This window comes from Drosophila ficusphila, unplaced genomic scaffold (genome assembly GCF_018152265.1).
Source record: "Drosophila ficusphila isolate 14025-0441.05 unplaced genomic scaffold, ASM1815226v1 contig_758, whole genome shotgun sequence".
In the NCBI taxonomy this organism is placed as follows: domain Eukaryota; kingdom Metazoa; phylum Arthropoda; class Insecta; order Diptera; family Drosophilidae; genus Drosophila; species Drosophila ficusphila.
Genome location: NW_025064700.1, coordinates 1,091,613 through 1,111,693, shown reverse-complemented (window position 1 = coordinate 1,111,693; position 20,081 = coordinate 1,091,613). Strand labels below are relative to the sequence as shown.

The 20,081-nt window shown below is 46.8% G+C and overlaps 1 protein-coding gene across 1 annotated transcript; it reads left to right on the top strand.

Annotated features, from left to right (window-relative positions):
• Window positions 1-13,544: 13,544 nt before the first annotated feature.
• On the top strand, window positions 13,545-17,352 carry LOC122320703. Its single transcript, XM_043208870.1, has 3 exons — window positions 13,545-14,210; window positions 14,350-14,505; window positions 17,344-17,352. The coding sequence occupies exons 1-3, from the start codon at window positions 13,545-13,547 to the stop codon at window positions 17,350-17,352; spliced, it is 831 nt and encodes a 276-aa protein (XP_043064805.1).
• The last annotated feature ends 2,729 nt before the right edge of the window (window positions 17,353-20,081 follow it).

Genomic DNA, 20,081 nt, shown 5'->3' with positions numbered 1-20,081 from the left:
TCGGTCGGGACTTGCTCGAAGCTTTCCAACTGAAAGTTAAAAAGATTTTGAATTTGGATTTCGGTATTCTTTGTTCTTATCTTTGTTTCAGTAGTAATCGCCTTTACTATTGTATGTTATTGCAGCTGTATAATATTGATGTTTGAATTAGCTGTAAATGAGTGTTGTAGATAGACTTTTCCTTTATTTGCTGTACCCTTTTCATCATATTTTATGTACAACCACAAATGCTCACAAATGGCTAAATTATGGTTAGCATTCGTAGTAGCGTCTAGAGTTTAAAAACAATTGTTAATGTTGGTGATCCAGTTATGCTCCAAGTGTGCACCAAACCCTTGAGGTTTTATTTGCTTTTTATCCGGATCATAATTTTTGTGTATTGGTTAACTCGTCTTTTCTAACCGGGCCGATAACCCCGAGATCTAATGACTTTAGACTTTGAGTTAAGTCATCGATAAGTTATTGATTCATAATATACAATAAGACGCGAATGTGTTTTATGACAAAGCTGATGCATTGATTTTCCATTGGTGGGGATAAAATATTTTTGGTGATCTAGAACACAATATTCTTTAAAAATCACTTCCTTGTGGATTACAGATCATTTCGAGTATTTCAGCTTTTAGTTGACTTTCAGAATGTTCGCGAGCAGAGCCAGACAATTGGTGTATTTACGTAAATTTAGCCTTGCTGAACTGAGCGATTTGGGAATCCGATTCGGCTGCTCGATTAATTATTCTAGAGTGCTAGGTCCATGTTTAACTCCATAAGAGCAGTGATGGTTAGATGTTGCAAAGTGACGTGGCTAACCGTGTTTAGTTGGACCTAATGTTACGCTGAGGCGTCAAACCCAACTCTTAATTAAGTTGTGAAGCTCTTTGGTCCTAAAACATAATAAAGTATAAAGTAAAGTGTCTTTGGTGTAGCGCTAAATTTGATGTTTAACACGTAATTAAGTTTTTCATAATCATCCATTAAAGGTTGGCACCCTTGCTAAGCTTCAGGGATTTTGGACAATCTTTTTTTAAGCTATTTAGCAAGGTAGAAGGTAGCCTAATCGAGAAACTCTGTTCTGTATTAATAGTTACATTCCCAAGAAGATGTTCCTCACAGAGTCGTTTTGGAATTGTTATCAGTGGTGAATACGTTCTTAATGTGAACCAGCTCAAAAAAAAAAAAAAAACATTATAGCGTGGCCATTATAAAATGTATAGCTAATATTATTATTATTATAATCGCTAACATTAACGAAGTTCCTCGCGAACTAGTGAGATGTTCAAGGGGGGGCTTAGCTGAGGCCACCAGGCGGGTCGCAGGTTGCGGATAGCGAACGGCCTTCTTCGCAAGGTTAGTTGTGAATAAGCGCAAGCGAATAAGCAACCCCGGACAAACAGCGGGTACACCGGAGTCGGTGTACTGATAAGACGCTTGTTTGGCCGTCTTTAAATTGTAGCCTCACACACCCCTCTTCCCTCACAATTACCTACCAACTTCCCTTCCCGCAATCTCACTCCGGTGACGGACTAAGGTGTCATCCGACCCGTGCCGATAGTCAGCCTGGCTGGGGGCCCGGATTAACAACTAGCCCAGTCTCTCACGGAGGGTTCAGGCAAGTGGCGACCGCCTGTCCTAACCGCGCCTTACCCGGGTATGGCGGATCTCTGCCCGGGTGGACCTTACTTTCTCCGCAACTCGTGGGATCCACTATGAGGAAGAATATAAATACAAAAAGATACCGCAGGACATCCCTGCCTCGAGTGTCGCAAGACACTTCGAACATCAACTCCTCGACGGGGAGCGACCACAGGTGGGACCATCCCCACCCAGGAGCGCAGCCACCGCCAGGAGTGCGTCTCGGACGCAAGATGTGGGACATCCCCCACAACAGTCTACTGTTCCAGTCCGGGAATGTGCGCGACCAGCAGGACCATCCCGGCTGGCTCGCCCACCCCCCGCGGCTGGACAGAGGACCAGGCCTGCCGCGAAGAAGGATGTCCTCCCAGCCAGAGGACAACCTGGAGGCATAGACGACCCCAACAGGAGAGGCCTGCCGGGGTCCAAAGCGAAATGGTACCTCAGATACCTCAAGCAGGGCATGTCACCTGACGAGGCATTGAGGAAGGCAAAGGAGCCACGACCAGCGGCCCAGCAAGCGGGGTAACAGCACCCTCACCCCTCCGACAGACACCCCAAAAAGGTCGAAGTCAGAGGGCACCAAAGAGGTCAAGGCAACTCCCTCCTGCCCAAAGCTTGAGGAGCCTTGCACCTCAAAGGCGGCGGCAGCACGGATGAAGCAGCCACCCTCCAGCTCCACAGCCCCTCTTACTGGCACACACACCTCCTATGCGGAGGCTGCCAAGAGGGTCAGAGTGGCGGTGCTACCTGCGGAGTTCCCACAGGTGCACTTGAGCCACGATGAACTGTCCGAGTTGGAGGAGGCCATCATGGACGACATTATCACGTCGGCATGGGACACGGCAGTTGCATTTAGGGGCATCCACTTCAGGGTAGGATACCTCATAATCGACTGCCTGGATCAGGACTCAGCGGACTGGCTGAGGGCCGTTGTGCCCTTGCTCAGGACGTGGAAGGGCGTGCCCCTAGAAACCAAGGTGGGAGAAGATATCCCCGCGGCATATAACGTCACGGTCTTCTGCCCCAGAAGCGCGGAAAGAGAGAATGAGGAACTCCTCATGTTGCTCGGGCGCCAGAACAGGCTGGAGACGGACGCCTGGAGAGTGGTCTCCCGGAGGAACGATGGAGGCGGAGCACTCCTTGTCATCGGGATCGACCAGCTCACCCGAGACGAGATCGTAGCTAGAGGGCATCAGCTCAACTTTAGGTTCGGTACCGTCTCGGTGAGTGGGCTGAGAAAGGCAGCAAAGGTGGCCGCAACGGAAGGAGCGCCCTCTGGTCCCCCAGATGGCAAAGTGGAGGTCGATGAATCCCTCGACGAGCCACAGGAGCCTATGGGCACAGAGGAGGACCCTAGCGCCGTTACAGTTGAGAGGAATGAGGATAAGGAGCATCCTACGCCCTCCGACAGTAACGACGATATGGAGGCCGACGTCACTCTGACGGATGGTAGTGAAGGGGAACACCCGCCCCCTTCACCAAAGATGGAGCATCCGCTCCAATGATGGCTGCACACAGCAGCACGAGGCTAGCCCAGGTGAACCTACACCGAGCCAAGGCGGCATCAGCCGTCCTGGCCAGGTTGTTCACCAACCAACATCTCGGGCTAGCTCTCATTCAGGAGCCTTGGTGCAATCAGGGCATTAAAGGCCTGTAATCAAAGGTAATATGTGACCAACGGGGTGCACACCCCAGAGCATGCATATTAATAAGAAAAGATATCAACTATAATATCTTTTCAGAGTTCCTAAGCAGGGACTGTGTCGCAGTAACTGTGAGCGGCGCAGGAAGACTACCAGCGATCGCCATAGCATCGGCGTATTTTGCTGGGGATGCAGCATGCCCACCACCGGAAATCATCGGGCTCGTGGAATGCTGCAGAAGGAAGAAGATGCCCCTAATCATCGGGTGTGACGCTAATGCGCATCACGTGATATGGGGAAGCACCGACGTCAACAACAGAGGTGAGCAGCTTATAGAATTTATAGTAAATAGTAACCTAGAAATCGGTAATGTCGGGTCCACACCGACATTCATTACTAGAGTAAGAGAAGAGGTCCTAGACTTAACCCTGATGAGCAGGTCTCTAGGACCACTTATTAAGAACTGGCATGTGTCGCCAGAGGAATCAATGTCGGATCACCGAATCATTAGATTTGAATTAGACTTTAACACCGCTAGGGACGCCCCCAAAAGGAATCCCAAGAAGACAAACTGGGATCGGTTCAAGTCCTCTCTTGAGCTCGATCTCTCTAACGAACCGTCAGGTATACCCAGACATTCCTTAGAATTAGATCAGGCAGTGGATAACCTCTGCAAGAAGATAACCAATGCTTTTGAGGACAGTTGCCCTTTTGGCAGACGGAAAGCAGATAGAGACGCCCCATGGTGGAACGACAACCTGGAACGGCTCAGAATCTCCACCCGCCGGCTCTTCAACAGAGCAAAAACGAGCGAGGATAACTGGAGAAAATATAGACACAGCCTGACGCTCTACAACAAAGAGATCAGGAAGGCCAAACGGAAGAACTACAGAGACTTCTGTGAGGCAATCAGCACAGCCCATGAAGGGGCAAGATTGCACAAGGCTATGGCCAAAGTTGCACCAGAAAGTAACCTAGCCCTGAGGAAATGTGACAACGCTTACACTTCCGACGACAGGGATAAACTAGCTTTACTCTTTAAAACACACTTCCCCGGGAGCTCACCCCTGGCGGAAGATACGTTCAACCAAATGGAGGCATCGCCCACTCCAAGACACTTCAGACCAAGCGCTGAGGACTGGGCAATTGCCAAGTCTCTAGTCTCTCCGGAGAGACTTAAATGGGCAATTGGGACCTTCCAGCCATTTAAGTCACCTGGTCTGGATGGTATCTCTCCATCATTCCTGCAGCAGGGACTGGATTTACTCCTAACCCGCTTAAGGAGACTGATGCTAAGCAGCCTAGCAATTGGACACATCCCAAATGCGTGGCGTAGAGCTAGGGTGGTCTTCATCCCCAAAGCAGGGAAGAAAGACATCACCAACCCAAAGTCCTTCAGACCTATCAGCTTAACCTCGTTTTGCCTTAAAACGTTGGAAAAGCTGGTAGACTACCATATTAGGAGCACAGTTCTTAAGGACTGTCCGCTGCAACCCACGCCGCACGCATACAGGGCAGGTCGTTCAACAGACACTGCACTGTACCAACTTTGTCACACCCTTGAAGGGGTAGTAGACAACAAAGAAGTTGCAATCTGCGCCTTTTTGGATATAGAGGGAGCCTTTGACAATGCGTCGCATGATGCTGTCTTAGCGGCCCTCGCCAGAAGGAATATAGACGCGACAACAAGAAGGTGGATTGGAGCCTTGTTAAGCTCCAGGCAGGCAATGGCGACCATTGGCAACAGCACAATGACCGTTGCCACAAGCAGAGGATGTCCGCAAGGTGGAGTCTTGTCTCCTTTACTGTGGAGCCTACTAGTAGATGAACTACTAAAGAAACTCGCCGACAGAGGAATACAATGTCAGGGCTATGCCGATGACATAGTAATAGTAGCCAAAGGGAAATTTGAAGAAACGCTTTGCGATATTGTCCAACTCGGACTCAAGATAACGCTCGACTGGTGCAGGGAAGTTGGGCTTAACCTCAACCCCGCAAAAACAGTCATTGTTCCTTTTACAAAGAAGTACAAACTGAAGAAGATGAGACAAATCATACTACTAGGTACTCCCGTAGCAATAAGCCGGGAAGTTAAGTACCTCGGAGTTACCTTCGACAGAAGGCTAACGTTCGCAACCCATATGCAAAAGACAGTGGATAAGTGCCTCAGGGCTCTCTTCACCTGTCGGAAAATTGCAGGGAAATCTTGGGGGACCTCACCCCAAATTATCAGATGGTTATACCTTATAATTGTGAGGCCAATACTCACATATGGGTCAGTAGCCTGGGGTAAACGAGCAAGGCTCGTTACCGCACAGAAACAGCTCCAAAGGCTGCAAAGACTGGCATGCATATGTATGACAGGAGCAATGAGAACCTGCCCCACTGCGGCACTGGAAGTTCTCATGGAACTCACTCCGCTACACTGCGTAGTAGAGTTACAGCGGAAGGCCACCCTACTAAGAATCACTTCTTGTGGGAATGGCAGTGACCGCATCCTTAGTTCTAGGGATGCAGCAAAACTACTAGTCGAACTTCCCCTGAGCTCACACCCCAGGGACGAAATGACAGTAGAATTCATCTTTGAAAAGAATTTCTCTGCTCATCTGAGCAACAAGAAAGAATGGACCACCATGAAGGAAGTATACTCCATGGCGAGTCACACTATAGCATGGTATACGGACGGGTCTTTAACACACCAAGGCACTGGCCTTGGAGTAGTAGGACCACGAATCAAATACCATGAATCGTTAGGCCAATACACCAGCATATTCCAAGCTGAAGTTTGCGCCATAGGACGGTGTGCAGAGCTCAATATGAAGCGTGGGTACACAAACAAGGACATTGCGATCCTCTCGGACAGTCGAGCGGCAATTACTGCACTATGCAGCAATAGAATCACTTCGAAGCTGGTTCGAGAAGTAAGGACAAAGCTGAACCTTCTGGGCAGCAACAACAGGCTGTCATTAAGATGGATTCCAGGACACAAAGACATATCCGGGAATGAACTAGCCGACAGGCTAGCAAAACTAGGGGCGGAAAGACCCCTTATAGGACCCGAGCCTTACTGTGGCATAGGCAGACACACAGTCAAAGATTACCTAAGAACAGAAGAGGTACATATGAGGCAAGCCTGCTGGGTAGACACCACAGGCCAAAGACAAGCCAAAACCCTCATCGTCAATTATGACATGAAGAGGTTTAAGAAACTTATACTACTAGGGAAGAGATCACTTAGGATAGTTACCGGCTTACTAACCGGACACTGCAAACTAAGGAGACACCTATTTAATATAGGGATTGCAAACAGAAAAACATGCAGATTCTGTGATAACGAGGACGAAACCTCAATACACATAATATCAGATTGCCCAGCACTAAGTAGCCTGAGGAGCAGAACCCTCGGGTCCAGGTTCCTTACGCTTGGGACCTCTGGAAGCATCGACCCGATAAAGCTCCTTAACCTTATCGAAGGAGCCGGGTTGATGGGTGAGCTCTAAGCTCAGATAGGGGGTACAATAGATCCAGTTGGGTCGAGGTAACCTTTTCCCCCCTAATAATAATAATAAACATTAACGAAGCATGACCAGTGACATGATGAGAATCTAACTCATGCAACTTTAGCTATTGTGTCTTCAAGTAATTTATTTCGTTTGACAATTTCTTAATTTTTTCAGTATGAAAAATTGTTGGTGTACCTATTGGACTCCAAACTACTTTAGGATTCTATTTCACTTATATGTGATAATGGTATTTTTCTTTGATCTTCTAGTTGAATACTATGATGAGCAACTAATATATCGTCATCTGTTCGAGCTGTGCAATCTGCTCTAACTATATAATCTCCTTGTTTAGGTAAATTAATTATTTCTAGTTTGGAATTAATGCAATGAACCCGAGCCTTAGTGCCACGCTGAACCTTAAAAAGCCAACTACTTTTTCTGTCTAGCTCTACTCAGTATGATTCTTCTCAATAATTGATTTATATCTACATTTTGACTCGTCGCTTGATTTAAGTGGCGAGAGCTCACAACTTCACAAACTCTTTTATTTGGGCGCCACCTTTGGCACTTATTAACTGTAGTCTCAGCCAATTCAAGGACAATTTGTCCTTTTTTTGACTTTGGATTTTCTAATACCTCCGAAGTGAGGTCCTGCCGGGGGGACAAAAACGCCAATCTATTCTATCTTCCCAATACCGATCCATATTTTTTAGCTTGGTTGTGGTTGCTACTATCGTTTTTTCTCTTTTGGATTTTTTTGCATCCAGAGACAATCCGCCCGAAATCGGTTTTTTGCCCTAGGAGACCGTTTATTTTAACCATTTCATTTTTTATTATGTGAGTGTATAAATCGGCTCCAATTATTAAATCAATACGGCCCAGCTTATTAAAGTCAGGATCCGCTAAATTGTAGCTATTCCATTTGGCTTTGTCAACTTTAACTTTGCTGACTGGCAGCGCTTTCATTAATTTGGGAAGTACTATTGCTTCCACTTTTAGTATTTTATGCGAGTTATTACTTTTAAACAAAAGATTGACTTTATGCTTCGAGATGCACTTTCCTGTGGAAGATACTCCACTAATCTCTGCCTGATATTTAAATTTGGGTAATTTCGGAGAAAAAAAGAAATGGTCTCTTTTTCCGAAGCTCCATTATTTCTATGCTCTACCACTCACTTAACATTAGTAACAAATTTCGGCTCCCCGGATCCGCACACCCCCCGTCCACTATGGACACAACAATAGAACTTTCGTGTTTACTACTTAGTATACACACTCAAACAACATCAAGATCACTAGTAGAAAGCACGTTTCTTAATCATTCTCGCCGCCGCAAGGTGGCACTTCAGCAGAAAAAGCTCCCCAGACCCCACGGGTCTATTCTTCGCATCCCCCCGCCAGATGGCGCTGCGATGCAAACTTGCGCCAAATCGGCAGCTCAAAGTGTGTAGCCCCCCACGCCTCTCCTAGAAGGCGATAGGTGGCAGCCCCACCACTAGGATAGGTCGCTTCTGGCTAATCACCAGCTCGACTGAAATCAATCCGATTACAGAATCCAACGCAAGATTACCAAACACAAACGGACCCCCTTCGATGACGACTATAGGCGTATCTAAAAGGACAAGAATAGGACAATGGAACGTTAGAACTCTAAGAGAGCCGTCTAGATTAGCACAATTTGAAGGAGAAATGGACAAACTTCAGGTCACAATAGCGGGGATCAGTGAGATGAGATGGAGCGGTAGTGGGGTAACAACATCAGCAAATGGCAACCTAATCTTACACAGCGGTAATAATGAGGGAAGCAGATATGGAGTAGGGATATTCGTAGCCAGAAGAATGAAAGAAACGCTACACTCCTGGACACCCATTTCAGACAGACTTTTTTAAAGCGACGTTTAGATGTAGGGCCAGACCAATAACAATCGTGCAGTGTACGCCCCAACCGAAGACGCAAACGACGACATCAAAGACGACTTCTATACCGCGCTAACTTCCACTCTCACTGACATACCTCGAGGCAACATCACTGTTCTCATGGGCGACTTCAATGCAAAAATAGGACCCAACTTTACCAGAATGAGGTCAGCCACTGGGGGCCACGGTATAGGCACGCGTAATAACAATGGAGATAGACTAATAGAAGTATGCCAAATGTTTCAGTTAATCATTGGGGGTAGTATGTTCCCACACAGAGATATCCACAAATACACGTGGACATCTCCGAGTGGAAACACACGTAACCAAATTGACCACATTTGTATTAGCAGAAAATGGAGGAAGTCTCTACTGGATGTAAGGAACAAGAGGGGACCATCGATAGACAGCGACCACGAGCTGATCATTGGGGAGCTCTCAATCAAGCTGGACCGCAATCGCCCGCGAAATGCTGACGACTCAAGGAACCACCGCACGGCCCCCCTCAACATACACCTACTTGGCGAAACGGACATCAGCGCCAGACTTGCATCAACATTACGCACCCACCTAATACCGCAGCAACGCCAGACATGGGAACAGACGTGCGATACACTAAGGACCACCGCAGAAGGCATCATTGGCACCCAACAACGAAGAAGAAACAACTGGATCTCTAGCGCAACGTGGGACACGATCAACAAAAGGAACTCACTAAAATTACCGGCAGACCGTGACAGCAATAGACGCGACGAACACCGCGCACTATGCAAAGCTGTCAAGAGAGCAGCCAGAAATGATAAGAGAGCCCTACTGGATAGACTGGCAGATAATGCAGAACGCGCAGCAAACGAAAACAACATGCGATCACTATACCAGACAATTGATCAAATCTCAGGAGGCTATAGAAGGAAGAACCAGCCAGTCAAAGATGCCAATGGAATACTTCTCACTAGCGACGACGACCAAATCCACAGGTGGCGCCAACACTTCATGGAAATCAGCAACTCCGACATGCCTAGCAGGAGCGATGACTACAGAAGCGTTGTGCCAGCAAATGGGAACCGGAGAATATCATCCGCCCCACCCACCGTGAGAGAAATCGGAAATGCAATAAAGAAGCTCAAGAACAACAAAGCTGCCGGGATGGATGGCATTTCAGCCGAAATCCTCCAAGTTGACACTCAACTGATGGCAGAAACATTGCATCCGCACTTCTCGAGTGCATGGGAGAGCGAACACATTCCCGACTCCTGGAAATGCGGAGTCATAGTGAAAATACCCAAGAAAGGAGACCTTAGTGATTGCAACAACTGGAGAGGGATCACATTACTGAACACCAGTTACAAAGTCCTAGCCACAAGTCTGAATGAACGCCTGACGGAAAAATTCGAGCCCACACTAAGAGATGAACAGGCAGGCTTCAGACCACACAGGAGCTGCGTAGACCAAGCCAACACCCTACGCATCATAACCGAACAAGCTGTGGAATGGAGAGCACCACTGTACCTCCTGTTCATCGATTTCAAGAAGGCGTTCGATTCAATAAATAGAGCAGCAATATGGGGAGCGCTTGCTAGGAAAGGAGTACCGCACAAAGTCATCGCCCTAATAAAGGCGCTATACGATGACGCCAACCTGGCGGTACTGCACAACGGGAAGACAAGTGCACCTTTCCAAACAAACACCGGGGTCAAGCAAGGATGCCCACTATCCCCACTGCTCTTCAACATTGTGGTGGACGAGGTCATGAGAGAAGTGTGCAAACACAAGCGTGGAATACAATGGAGCTTCACCAGACACCTAGAAGACTTGGACTACGCAGACGACATTTGCCTAATCTCTCACAAACTAAGCGATACTCAATCCAAAGTTGATGACCTCGTGAACCTAGCCAGCAGTGTGGGTCTACAAATAAACACGGCGAAGACAAAAGCGATGCGCCTCAATCACGCCAGCCAAGGAAATATCATCATAGATGGAAACCCAATCGAATACGTCGAGAGTTTCCCATACCTTGGCACCGTAATTTCCAGCAACGGTGGCGTGACAGAAGATGTGACGAGCAGGCTAGCCAAAGCCAGGTCTGCCTTCGGGAGACTCTACCGCATTTCTCGCCGCCAAATAAGAAGAAAAACAAAGATACGGATCTTCAACTCATGCATAAAATCCGTCCTACTATACGGAAGCGAGACGTGGCTCACAACAAAGACAATAATCCAACAATTGCAGGCTTTCACCAACAAGTGTCTCAGAATAATATGCGGGATTTCCTGGCCAAACAGAATCTCCAACATAGACCTCTGGAATATGACGGGTGAAACAGTAATAAGACTCCAAATCAGGAAGAAAAAATGGAGATGGATAGGCCACGCACTGCGAAAGGACCAGGATAGCATAGTCAGAATGGCGCTAGAGTGGAACCCACAGGGAAGCAGGCGTGTAGGCAGACCTAAAGCAACATGGAGACGAACCGCCCTTCAAGAGTTGTCCCAATACAACATCATATGGGACACAGCGAAACAGACAGCCCGAAATAGAGTAAGATGGAGGAATCTAGTCGAGGCCCTATGCTCCCAGGAGGAGTTATAAAGGAAAAAAAAAAAAAAAAAAAAAAAAAAAATTCGGAGTCTGCGCTGATTTCTCAGAAATTATCGTGTTTTGTGACCCACTATCTATCAAACCTCTCAAAGTTTTAAAATCTTCTTTAGGGGATTCTATCTGTACACTCGCAGTAGCTAATAATGCCTGTTCTGACGTGCTATTCATATATGTGTTTTTGGGTTTTTTTTTTATAACCCATATGAGGCATGCTATGGTGATTCTTTTTACAGGGAAGCAGGCGTGTAGGCAGACCTAAAGCAACATGGAGACGAACCGCCCTTCAAGAGTTGTCCCAATACAACATCACATGGGACACAGCGAAACAGACAGCCCGAAATAGAGTAAGATGGAGGAAACTAGTCGAGGCCCTATGCTCCCAGGAGGAGTTATAAAGGAAAAAAAAAAAAAAAAAAAAAATTTCGGAGTCTGCGCTGATTCCTCAGAAATTATCGTGTTTTGTGACCCACTATCTATCAAACCTCTTAAAGTTTTAAAATCTTCTTTAGGGGATTTTATCTGTACACTCGCAGTAGCTAATAATGCCTGTTCTGACGTGCTATTCATATATGTGTTTTTGGGTTTTTTTTTTATAACCCATATGAGGCATGCTATGGTGATTCTTTTTACACAGCGAACATGCAATTTCGCTAAGACAATTTTTATAATAAGGGTGTTTAAGGCATTTAAAGAAGCTTTCTTAACTTTTTCCATTCTTTCTGATGGATTTAAGGCTTGAATCGACTCATTAATAGTGTCAATAAACATTCGTAATTGCTTCATTGAGTCAATGTTTAAATTTCTAAGCTCAAGAAGACGATTTAATTGTTCGGAGAATACCTTCCGCTTATTTTCGTACCGCTTGGTTAATAGTTCCCAAGCGGCCTCGTAATTATCTCCAGACCCCAATAACAGCTGAGAAACTACATTTCTAGCTTTTCCTTTAAGGAAAATTTTTAAATAATTGAATTTTTGGGTAGGACTTAGATCCTCCCCTAAATGAATGAGTTCATTAAATAACTCATGAAATAGGTCCCAATCTTTGGAATTTCCAAAGAATGTGGGCACCTGAATTTTAGGTAGAGTTGGCAAATTGTAAATTTTTTGACTTGTTACCTCAACCTTAGTTGGCACACTTTCTATTAATTTCCTTTTCGTATTGTTGGACACCGTGAACGAATCAAACTCTGGCTCATCTAGAATTTCATTATATCTCCTATCTGTGACATCAGTCATTTCAACTTGCTTTAAGCTTATTTATGCTTAGCTGGGGCCACCAGGCGGGTCGCAGGTTGCGGATAGCGAACGGTCTTCTATAAGGTTAGTTGCGAATAGGCGCAAGCTAATAAGCAACCCCGGACAAACAGCGGGTACACCGGAGTCGATGTACTGATGAGACGTTTGTCTGGCCGTCTTCAAAAGTATAGCCTCACACACTCCTCTTCCCTCACAACTACCTATCAACTCCCCTCCCCACACAATCTCACTCCGGGCCGGACTAAGGTGTCATCCGACCCGTGCCGATAGTCAGCCTGGCTGGGGGCCCGGATTAACAAATAGCCCAGTCTCTCACGGAGGGTTCAGGGAAGTGGCGACTGCCTGTCCTAACTGCGCCTTACCCGGGTATGGCGGATCTCTGCCCGGGTGGACCATATTTTCTCCGCAACTCGTGGGATTCGATTACGAAGAAACATACGAACACCAAATTGCCGCAGGATATCCCTGCATCAAGTGCCGCAAGGCTCTTGGAAAACAGACTCCTTGACGGAGTGCGACCCCAGGTGGGACCAGCCCCACCCAGGAGCGCAGCTTCCATCAGGAGTGCGTCACGGACGCAGAATGTGGGACAACCCCCACAGCGATCGACTGTTCCAGTTCGGGAACGTGGGCTACCGGCAGGACCATCCCGGCCGGCTTGCCCACCCCCGCGGCTGTACAGAAGACCAAGCCTGCCAATAAGGCAGATGTCCTTCCAGCCAGAGGACAACCAGGAGGCCTTGGCGACCCCAACAGGAAAGGCCTGTCGGGGTCTAAGGTCAAATGGTACCTCAGGTATCTTCAGCAGGGCATGACACCTGATGAAGCTTTGAAGAAGGCGAAGGAGCCACGACCAGTGGCACAAAACGTTGCCCTGCCAGCAAGCGGGCAAATAGTACCCTCACCCCTCCGATGGACACCCCGAAAAGGTCCAAGTCAGAGGGCATCAAAGAGGCAGCGGCACCTCCCCCCCGTCCCCCAAGGCCTGATGAGCCTACCACATCGAAGGCGGCGGCGACGAGGAGACCCCCCCCCTGAGGCATCTGCTGGCACACCCAGCGTGCCGAAGGCGGGTGACAAGGGTGAGAAGCAGCCACCCTCCACTTGTGCGGCTCCTCTCACTGGCACACACACCTCCTACGCGGAGGCCGCCAAGAGAGTCAGAGTTGCGGTACTACCTGAGGACTACCCGCAGGTGTACCTGAGCAACGAAGAGCTTGCCGAGCTGGAGGAGGCCATAATGGACGACGTAGTCACGTCTGAATGGGACTCAGCAGTCGCCTTCAGAGGTATCCACTTTAGGGTCGGATACCTCCTGATAGACTGCTTGGACCAGGACTCGGCGGACTGGCTAAGGGCTGTAACGCCTCAGCTAAGGACTTGGAAGGGCGTGCCCCTTGACACTAGGGTAGGAGAAGACATTCCTGCGGCATACAATGTCACAGTCTTCTGCCCTAGAAGTGCAGAAAGAAGCAATGAGGAGCTTCTGATGATGCTGGGACGCCAGAACAGAATGGAGGTCGATTCCTGGAAGGTGATCTCCCGAAGGAACGACAGAGGCGGGGCACTCCTCGTTATAGGGATAGACCAACTCACCCGAGATGAGATCGTCTCTAAAGGGCACCAGCTGAACTTTAGATTCGGGACCGTCTCGGTGAGTGGTCTCAGGAAGGCGGCGAAGATGGCGGCAACAGAAGCAGCACCCCCGGCCACAAGAGCCATTGGGTGCAAAGGAGGATGCTATCGCCGATATGGACGTGGAGAGTGAGGATGAACATCCCTCGCCCTCCTAGGAGGTGGCACAAGAGCCCCTCCTACAAGATATCGACGAGAAGGAGGCCGACGTCACCCTGACGGAAGGCAGTGAAGGGGAATTCCCGCCCCCCTTCACAAAACATGGAGCACCCGCTCCAGTAATGGCTGCACACCGCAGCACGCAGCTAGCCCAGGTGAACTTACACCGGGCCAAGGCGGCATCCGCCGTCCTGGCCAGGTTGTTCACCTCCCAACATCTCGGGCTAGCTCTCATTCAGGAGCCTTGGTGCAATCAGGGCATTAAAGGCCTGTACACCAAGGAATCAAAGGTAATATGCGACCAACGGGGTGCACACTTAAGAGCATGCATATTAATAAGGAAAGATATAAATTATAATATCTTTTCAGAGTTTCTAATCAGTGACTGTGTCGCGGTAATGGTGAGCGGCACAGGAAAGTTACCAGCGATCGCCATAGAGCCGGCGTACTTTGCTGGGGATGCAGCATGCCCACCACCGGAAATCATCGGACTCGTGGAATGCTGCAGGAGGAAGAAGTTACCCCTAATCTATGGGGAAGCACCGACGTCAACAACAGAGGTAAGCAGCTAATAGAGTTTATTGTAAATAGTAACCTAGAAATCGGTAATGTCGGGTCCACACCGACATTCATTACTAGAGTAAGAGAGGAGGTCCTAAACATAACTCTGAGGAGCAGGTCTCTAGGACCACTTATCAAGAACTGGCATGTGTCGCCAGAGGAATCAATGTCGGATCACCGAATCATTAGATTTGAAGTCGACTTCAACACCGCTAGGGACGCCCCCAAAAAGAATCCCAAGAATACAAACTGGGATTGGTTCAAGTCTTCTCTTGAACTCAATCTCTCTAACGAACCGTCAGGTATACCCAGACATTCTTTAGAATTGGATCAGGCAGTGGATAACCTTTGCAAGAAGATAACCAATGCTTTTGAGGACAGTTGCCCTCTTGGCAGACGGAAAGCAGATAGAGACGCCCCATGGTAGAATGACAACCTGGAACGGCTCCGAATCTCCACCCGCCGGCTCTTCAACAGAGCAAAAACGAGCGAGGATAACTGGAGACAATACAAACAAAGCCTGACGCTCTACAACAAAGAGATCAGGAAGGCCAAACGGAAGAACTACAGAGACTTCTGTGAGGCAATCAGCACAGCCCATGAAGGGGCAAGATTGCACAAGGCTATGGCCAAAGTTGCACCAGAAAGTAACCTAGCCCTGAGGAAATGTGACAACGCTTACACTTCCGACGACAGGGATAAACTAGCTTTACTCTTTAAAACACACTTCCCCGGGAGCTCACCCCTGGCGGAAGATACGTTCAACCAAATGGAGGCATCGTCCACTCCAAGACACTTCAGACCAAGCGCTGAGGACTGGGCAATTGCCAAGTCTCTAGTCTCTCCGGAGAGACTTAAATGGGCAATTGGGACCTTCCAGCCATTTAAGTCACCTGGTCTGGATGGTATCTCTCCATCATTCCTGCAGCAGGGACTGGATTTACTCCTAACCCGCTTAAGGAGACTGATGCTAAGCAGCCTAGCAATTGGACACATCCCAAATGCGTGGCGTAGAGCTAGGGTGGTCTTCATCCCCAAAGCAGGGAAGAAAGACATCACCAACCCAAAGTCCTTCAGACCTATCAGCTTAACCTCGTTTTGCCTTAAAACGTTGGAAAAGCTGGTAGACTACCATATTAGGAGCACAGTTCTTAAGGACTGTCCGCTGCAACCCACGCAGCACGCATACAGGGCAGGTCGTTCAACTGACACTGCACTGTACCAACTTTGTCACACTCTTGAAGGGGTAGTTGTAGCGTGTAACGTTCGACTGAAGTTTTATGCATCGAGGGATCTGTACTTGCGGGGCACGCTATAGGGTCCGGCACTAACTCGTCGGCTTTGGGGGTGTTGTTCTTGCTTTATACAGACCCTGACACCGTCTACACATTATTATTGAAAGACTAAGAATTGAGCGTGCTTGCGACAAAACTATTAGTTAGTTAACTAAACCGGAAGAAATATAAACAAATTCGAAAAATAGAAATTTTTGAAAGAAAAGAAAAGAAAGAAAAGTAAGAGAGAAATTTAACTCAGCGAAACACGGATGTTATAGTGCTCGCATGTTGCCCACCCTACCTAAGATCACCTGCCGCAAGAGCATGGCTCCGGTGACCCCTTTTGTATCCTACGACCGTGAAAACATCAGCAAAGTTCAGTAATTTAAGGTTTTAAGCTTCAATTTTTAATTGTTGAATTCAGAAAAATAAGACATAATTAATATAATTAAGAACTAGTGTATATAATTTCATAAAAGAGTAATGGGCATGCAATAGTAATAATATTTGAATAATAGCATGGGTATATAATAAAAAGAGTGAAAATATGTATGGTTTTTAACTTTTCAACTTTTAGGATTTCAATTTGTTTCAGTGTATAGTGGTATTTGGGTTTTTGTTTCTTCAAATAAATTTATGACTATATTTCCTAAGTCATAAATTTATTAATTTAAAGCATTTATTATTAATAAATTCAAGATTAAGTTCAAATAAATTCTATTCATGTTCTTAGTACTTAACATTCATAGTTTAATTATTAAATTTAATATTTAAATCGATTTAATTCCAAGATAGGATAATTAAATTAATAAATTCCAATAGTTAACTTCATTAATAGGGATTCCTTGAATTCTGGCTTCTCGTATTATCAAATGAGATTATAAAAATGATCAAAGTAGCCATTCGAGATTAGTTTAAGTTTCGTTTTCAAAAATAAAGATGGGTAAAGAGAATAAAAAAATATAATAAAAAAACTCACGGCAACTTATCCATCGACGAAAGATCGATCTCTCGACGCAGGCGTGCTGGAAAAGGTCTATGGCGTATTACACCATATAATTACAAAAAATACTCAACTTCACTAGATATTTTGAAAACGATTAAAAGTAAACTTTAAGCCAGTATAAATCCCGATAAATATTTTTTATATTTTAGGTAGAATAAAAAAAAAATTTAGTTGATATACTGCTCCATAATTAATCCATGTTGATTGCTGTTGTTGTGTAACGTTGCTTGCAAATAAGTTGCAAAGTGATTGGGGTCGTTTGCAGATAATTAAATCAAATCAAATTTGAGGCTAAGCACGAAGGTGTGTGGACCGCTGAGGTTATGTCTGCATATGCAAAGACCGCGCGTGCATGTGTGCGTGTGTGTATAGACGGCCCAAAAGATCACGCGCGCATGCGTATGAGGTTATGCACAGAAGGAGAGGTTACGCTGCGGGCAGCAGGGCGTATTGGCTGCCACTAAATTACTTGCGCATGTGTGGGTGGAGCGCGTTCTCCTGCTGGTATAGTCACTTGTGGTTTCCGCATGTGGGTGTCTCCTGCTTCAGGTTATTTAATTTGCACATCTGGGGTGCTCCCGGGGACATCAACTTTATATCACCCGCTACTGGGCACAACCTGGCAAATGGGAACGGACACATAAAACTCCTCACCAAAAGCTCTATTCCAATAAATATATATTACCTTTCGATCGGCCCTAAAACCCTTTTGAGGTTCAGAATAAATTTTCCCAGGGCTTCCTCCTCCAACTGCAGCTAAATTTCGCTGTTTGCCGGTGCTCGATGGGAGCCGCCCGACTCGGTTTTCTTTCCCTTGTTTGCCTAAAACGCAGATGAGGTTAGACTAACCTCAATTCACTGATCGGAGACTTTAAACTTTGTGCCGGAACTTAACCAGGAAAATCTGGCCTAGGGTGCCAACGGAAATGCACCGCAGCTGTCAATCATGCCAAGATGGCAATTAAGCTTTCCAGATCTACCCTGGTACAGCTGTCTAGATTATCCCTGGTCAGTTGACATTTCCAAAAAAAAAAAAAAATACTAACTAAGCTGGGTTTACCAACATCTGTAACTACCCTAGTACAGCTGATTACTATCGTCACGGTCAGTTACCGTCTCAAAAAAAAAAAAAAAAAAAAATACTAAGTAGGCCGGGCTTACTAACAGCTGTTGATTATTATTGTTTTGATTGATTATTATTTTCTTGGCCGAATTAAAGAAAATGTTTGTTGCTTCAGTCGCCGCTACATAGTGGACAACAAAGAAGCTGCAATCTGCGCCTTTCTGGATATAGAGGGAGCCTTTGACAATGCGTCGCATGATGCTGTCGTAGCGGCCCTCGCCAGAAGGAATATAGACGCGACAACAAGAAGGTGGAATGGAGCCTTGTTAAGCTCCAGGCAGGCAATGGCGACCATTGGCAACAGCACAATGACCGTTGCCACAAGCAGAGGATGTCCGCAGGGTGGAGTCTTGTCTCCTTTACTGTGGAGCCTACTAGTAGATGAACTACTAAAGAAACTCGCCGACAGAGGAATACAATGTCAAGGCTATGCCGATGACATAGTAATAGTAGCCAAAGGGAAATTTGAAGAAACGCTCTGCGATATTGTCCAACTCGGACTCAAGATAACGCTCGACTGGTGCAGGGAAGTTGGGCTTAACCTCAACCCCGCAAAAACAGTCATTGTTCCTTTTACAAAGAAGTACAAACTAAAGAAGATGAGACAAATCATACTACTAGGTACTCCCGTAGCAATAAGCCGGGAAGTCAAGTACCTCGGAGTTACCTTCGACAGAAGGCTAACGTTTGCAACCCATATGCAAAAGACAGTGGATAAGTGCCTCAGGGCTCTCTTCACCTGTCGGAAAATTGCAGGGAAATCTTGGGGGACCCCAAATTATCAGATGGTTATACCTTATAATTGTGAGGCCCATACTCACATATGGGTCAGTAGCCTGGGGTAAACGAGCTAGGCTCGTTACCGCACAGAAACAGCTTCAAAGGCTGCAAAGACTGGCATGCATATGTATGACAGGAGCAATGAGAACCTGCCCCACTGCGGCACTGGAATTTCGCATGGAACTCACTCCGCTACACTACGTAGTAGAGTTACAGCGGAAGGCCACCCTACTAAGAATCACTTCTTGTGGTAATGGCAGTGACCGCATCCTCAGTTCTAGGGATGCAGCAAAACTACTAGTCGAACTTCCCCTGAGCTCACACCCCAGGGACGAAATGACAGTAGAATTCATCTTTGAAAAGAATTTCTCTGCTCATCTGAGCAACAAGAAAGAATGGACCACCATGAAGGAAGTATACTCCATGGCGAGTCACACTATAGCATGGTATACGGACGGGTCTTTAACACACCAAGGCACTGGCCTTGGAGTAGTAGGACCACGAATCAAATACCATGAATCGTTAGGCCAATACACCAGGATATTCCAAGCTGAAGTTTGCGCCATAGGGCGGTGTGCAGAGCTCAATATGAAGCGTAGGTACACAAAGAAGGACATTGCGATCCTCTCGGACAGTCGAGCGGCAATTACTGCACTATGCAGCAATAGAATCAACTCAAAGCTGGTACGAGAAGTAAGAACAAAGCTGAACCTTCTGGGCAGCAACAACAGGCTGTCATTAAGATGGATTCCAGGACACAAAGACATATCCGGGAATGAACTAGCCGACAGGGGCGGAACGACCCCTTATAGGACCCGAGCCTTACTGTGGCATATGCAGACACACAGTCAAAGATAACCTAAGAACGGAAGAGGTACATATGAGGTAAGCCTGCTGGGTAGACACCACAGGCCAAAGACAAGCCAAAACCCTCATCGTCAATTATGACATGAAGAGGTTTAAGAAACTTATACTACTAGGGAA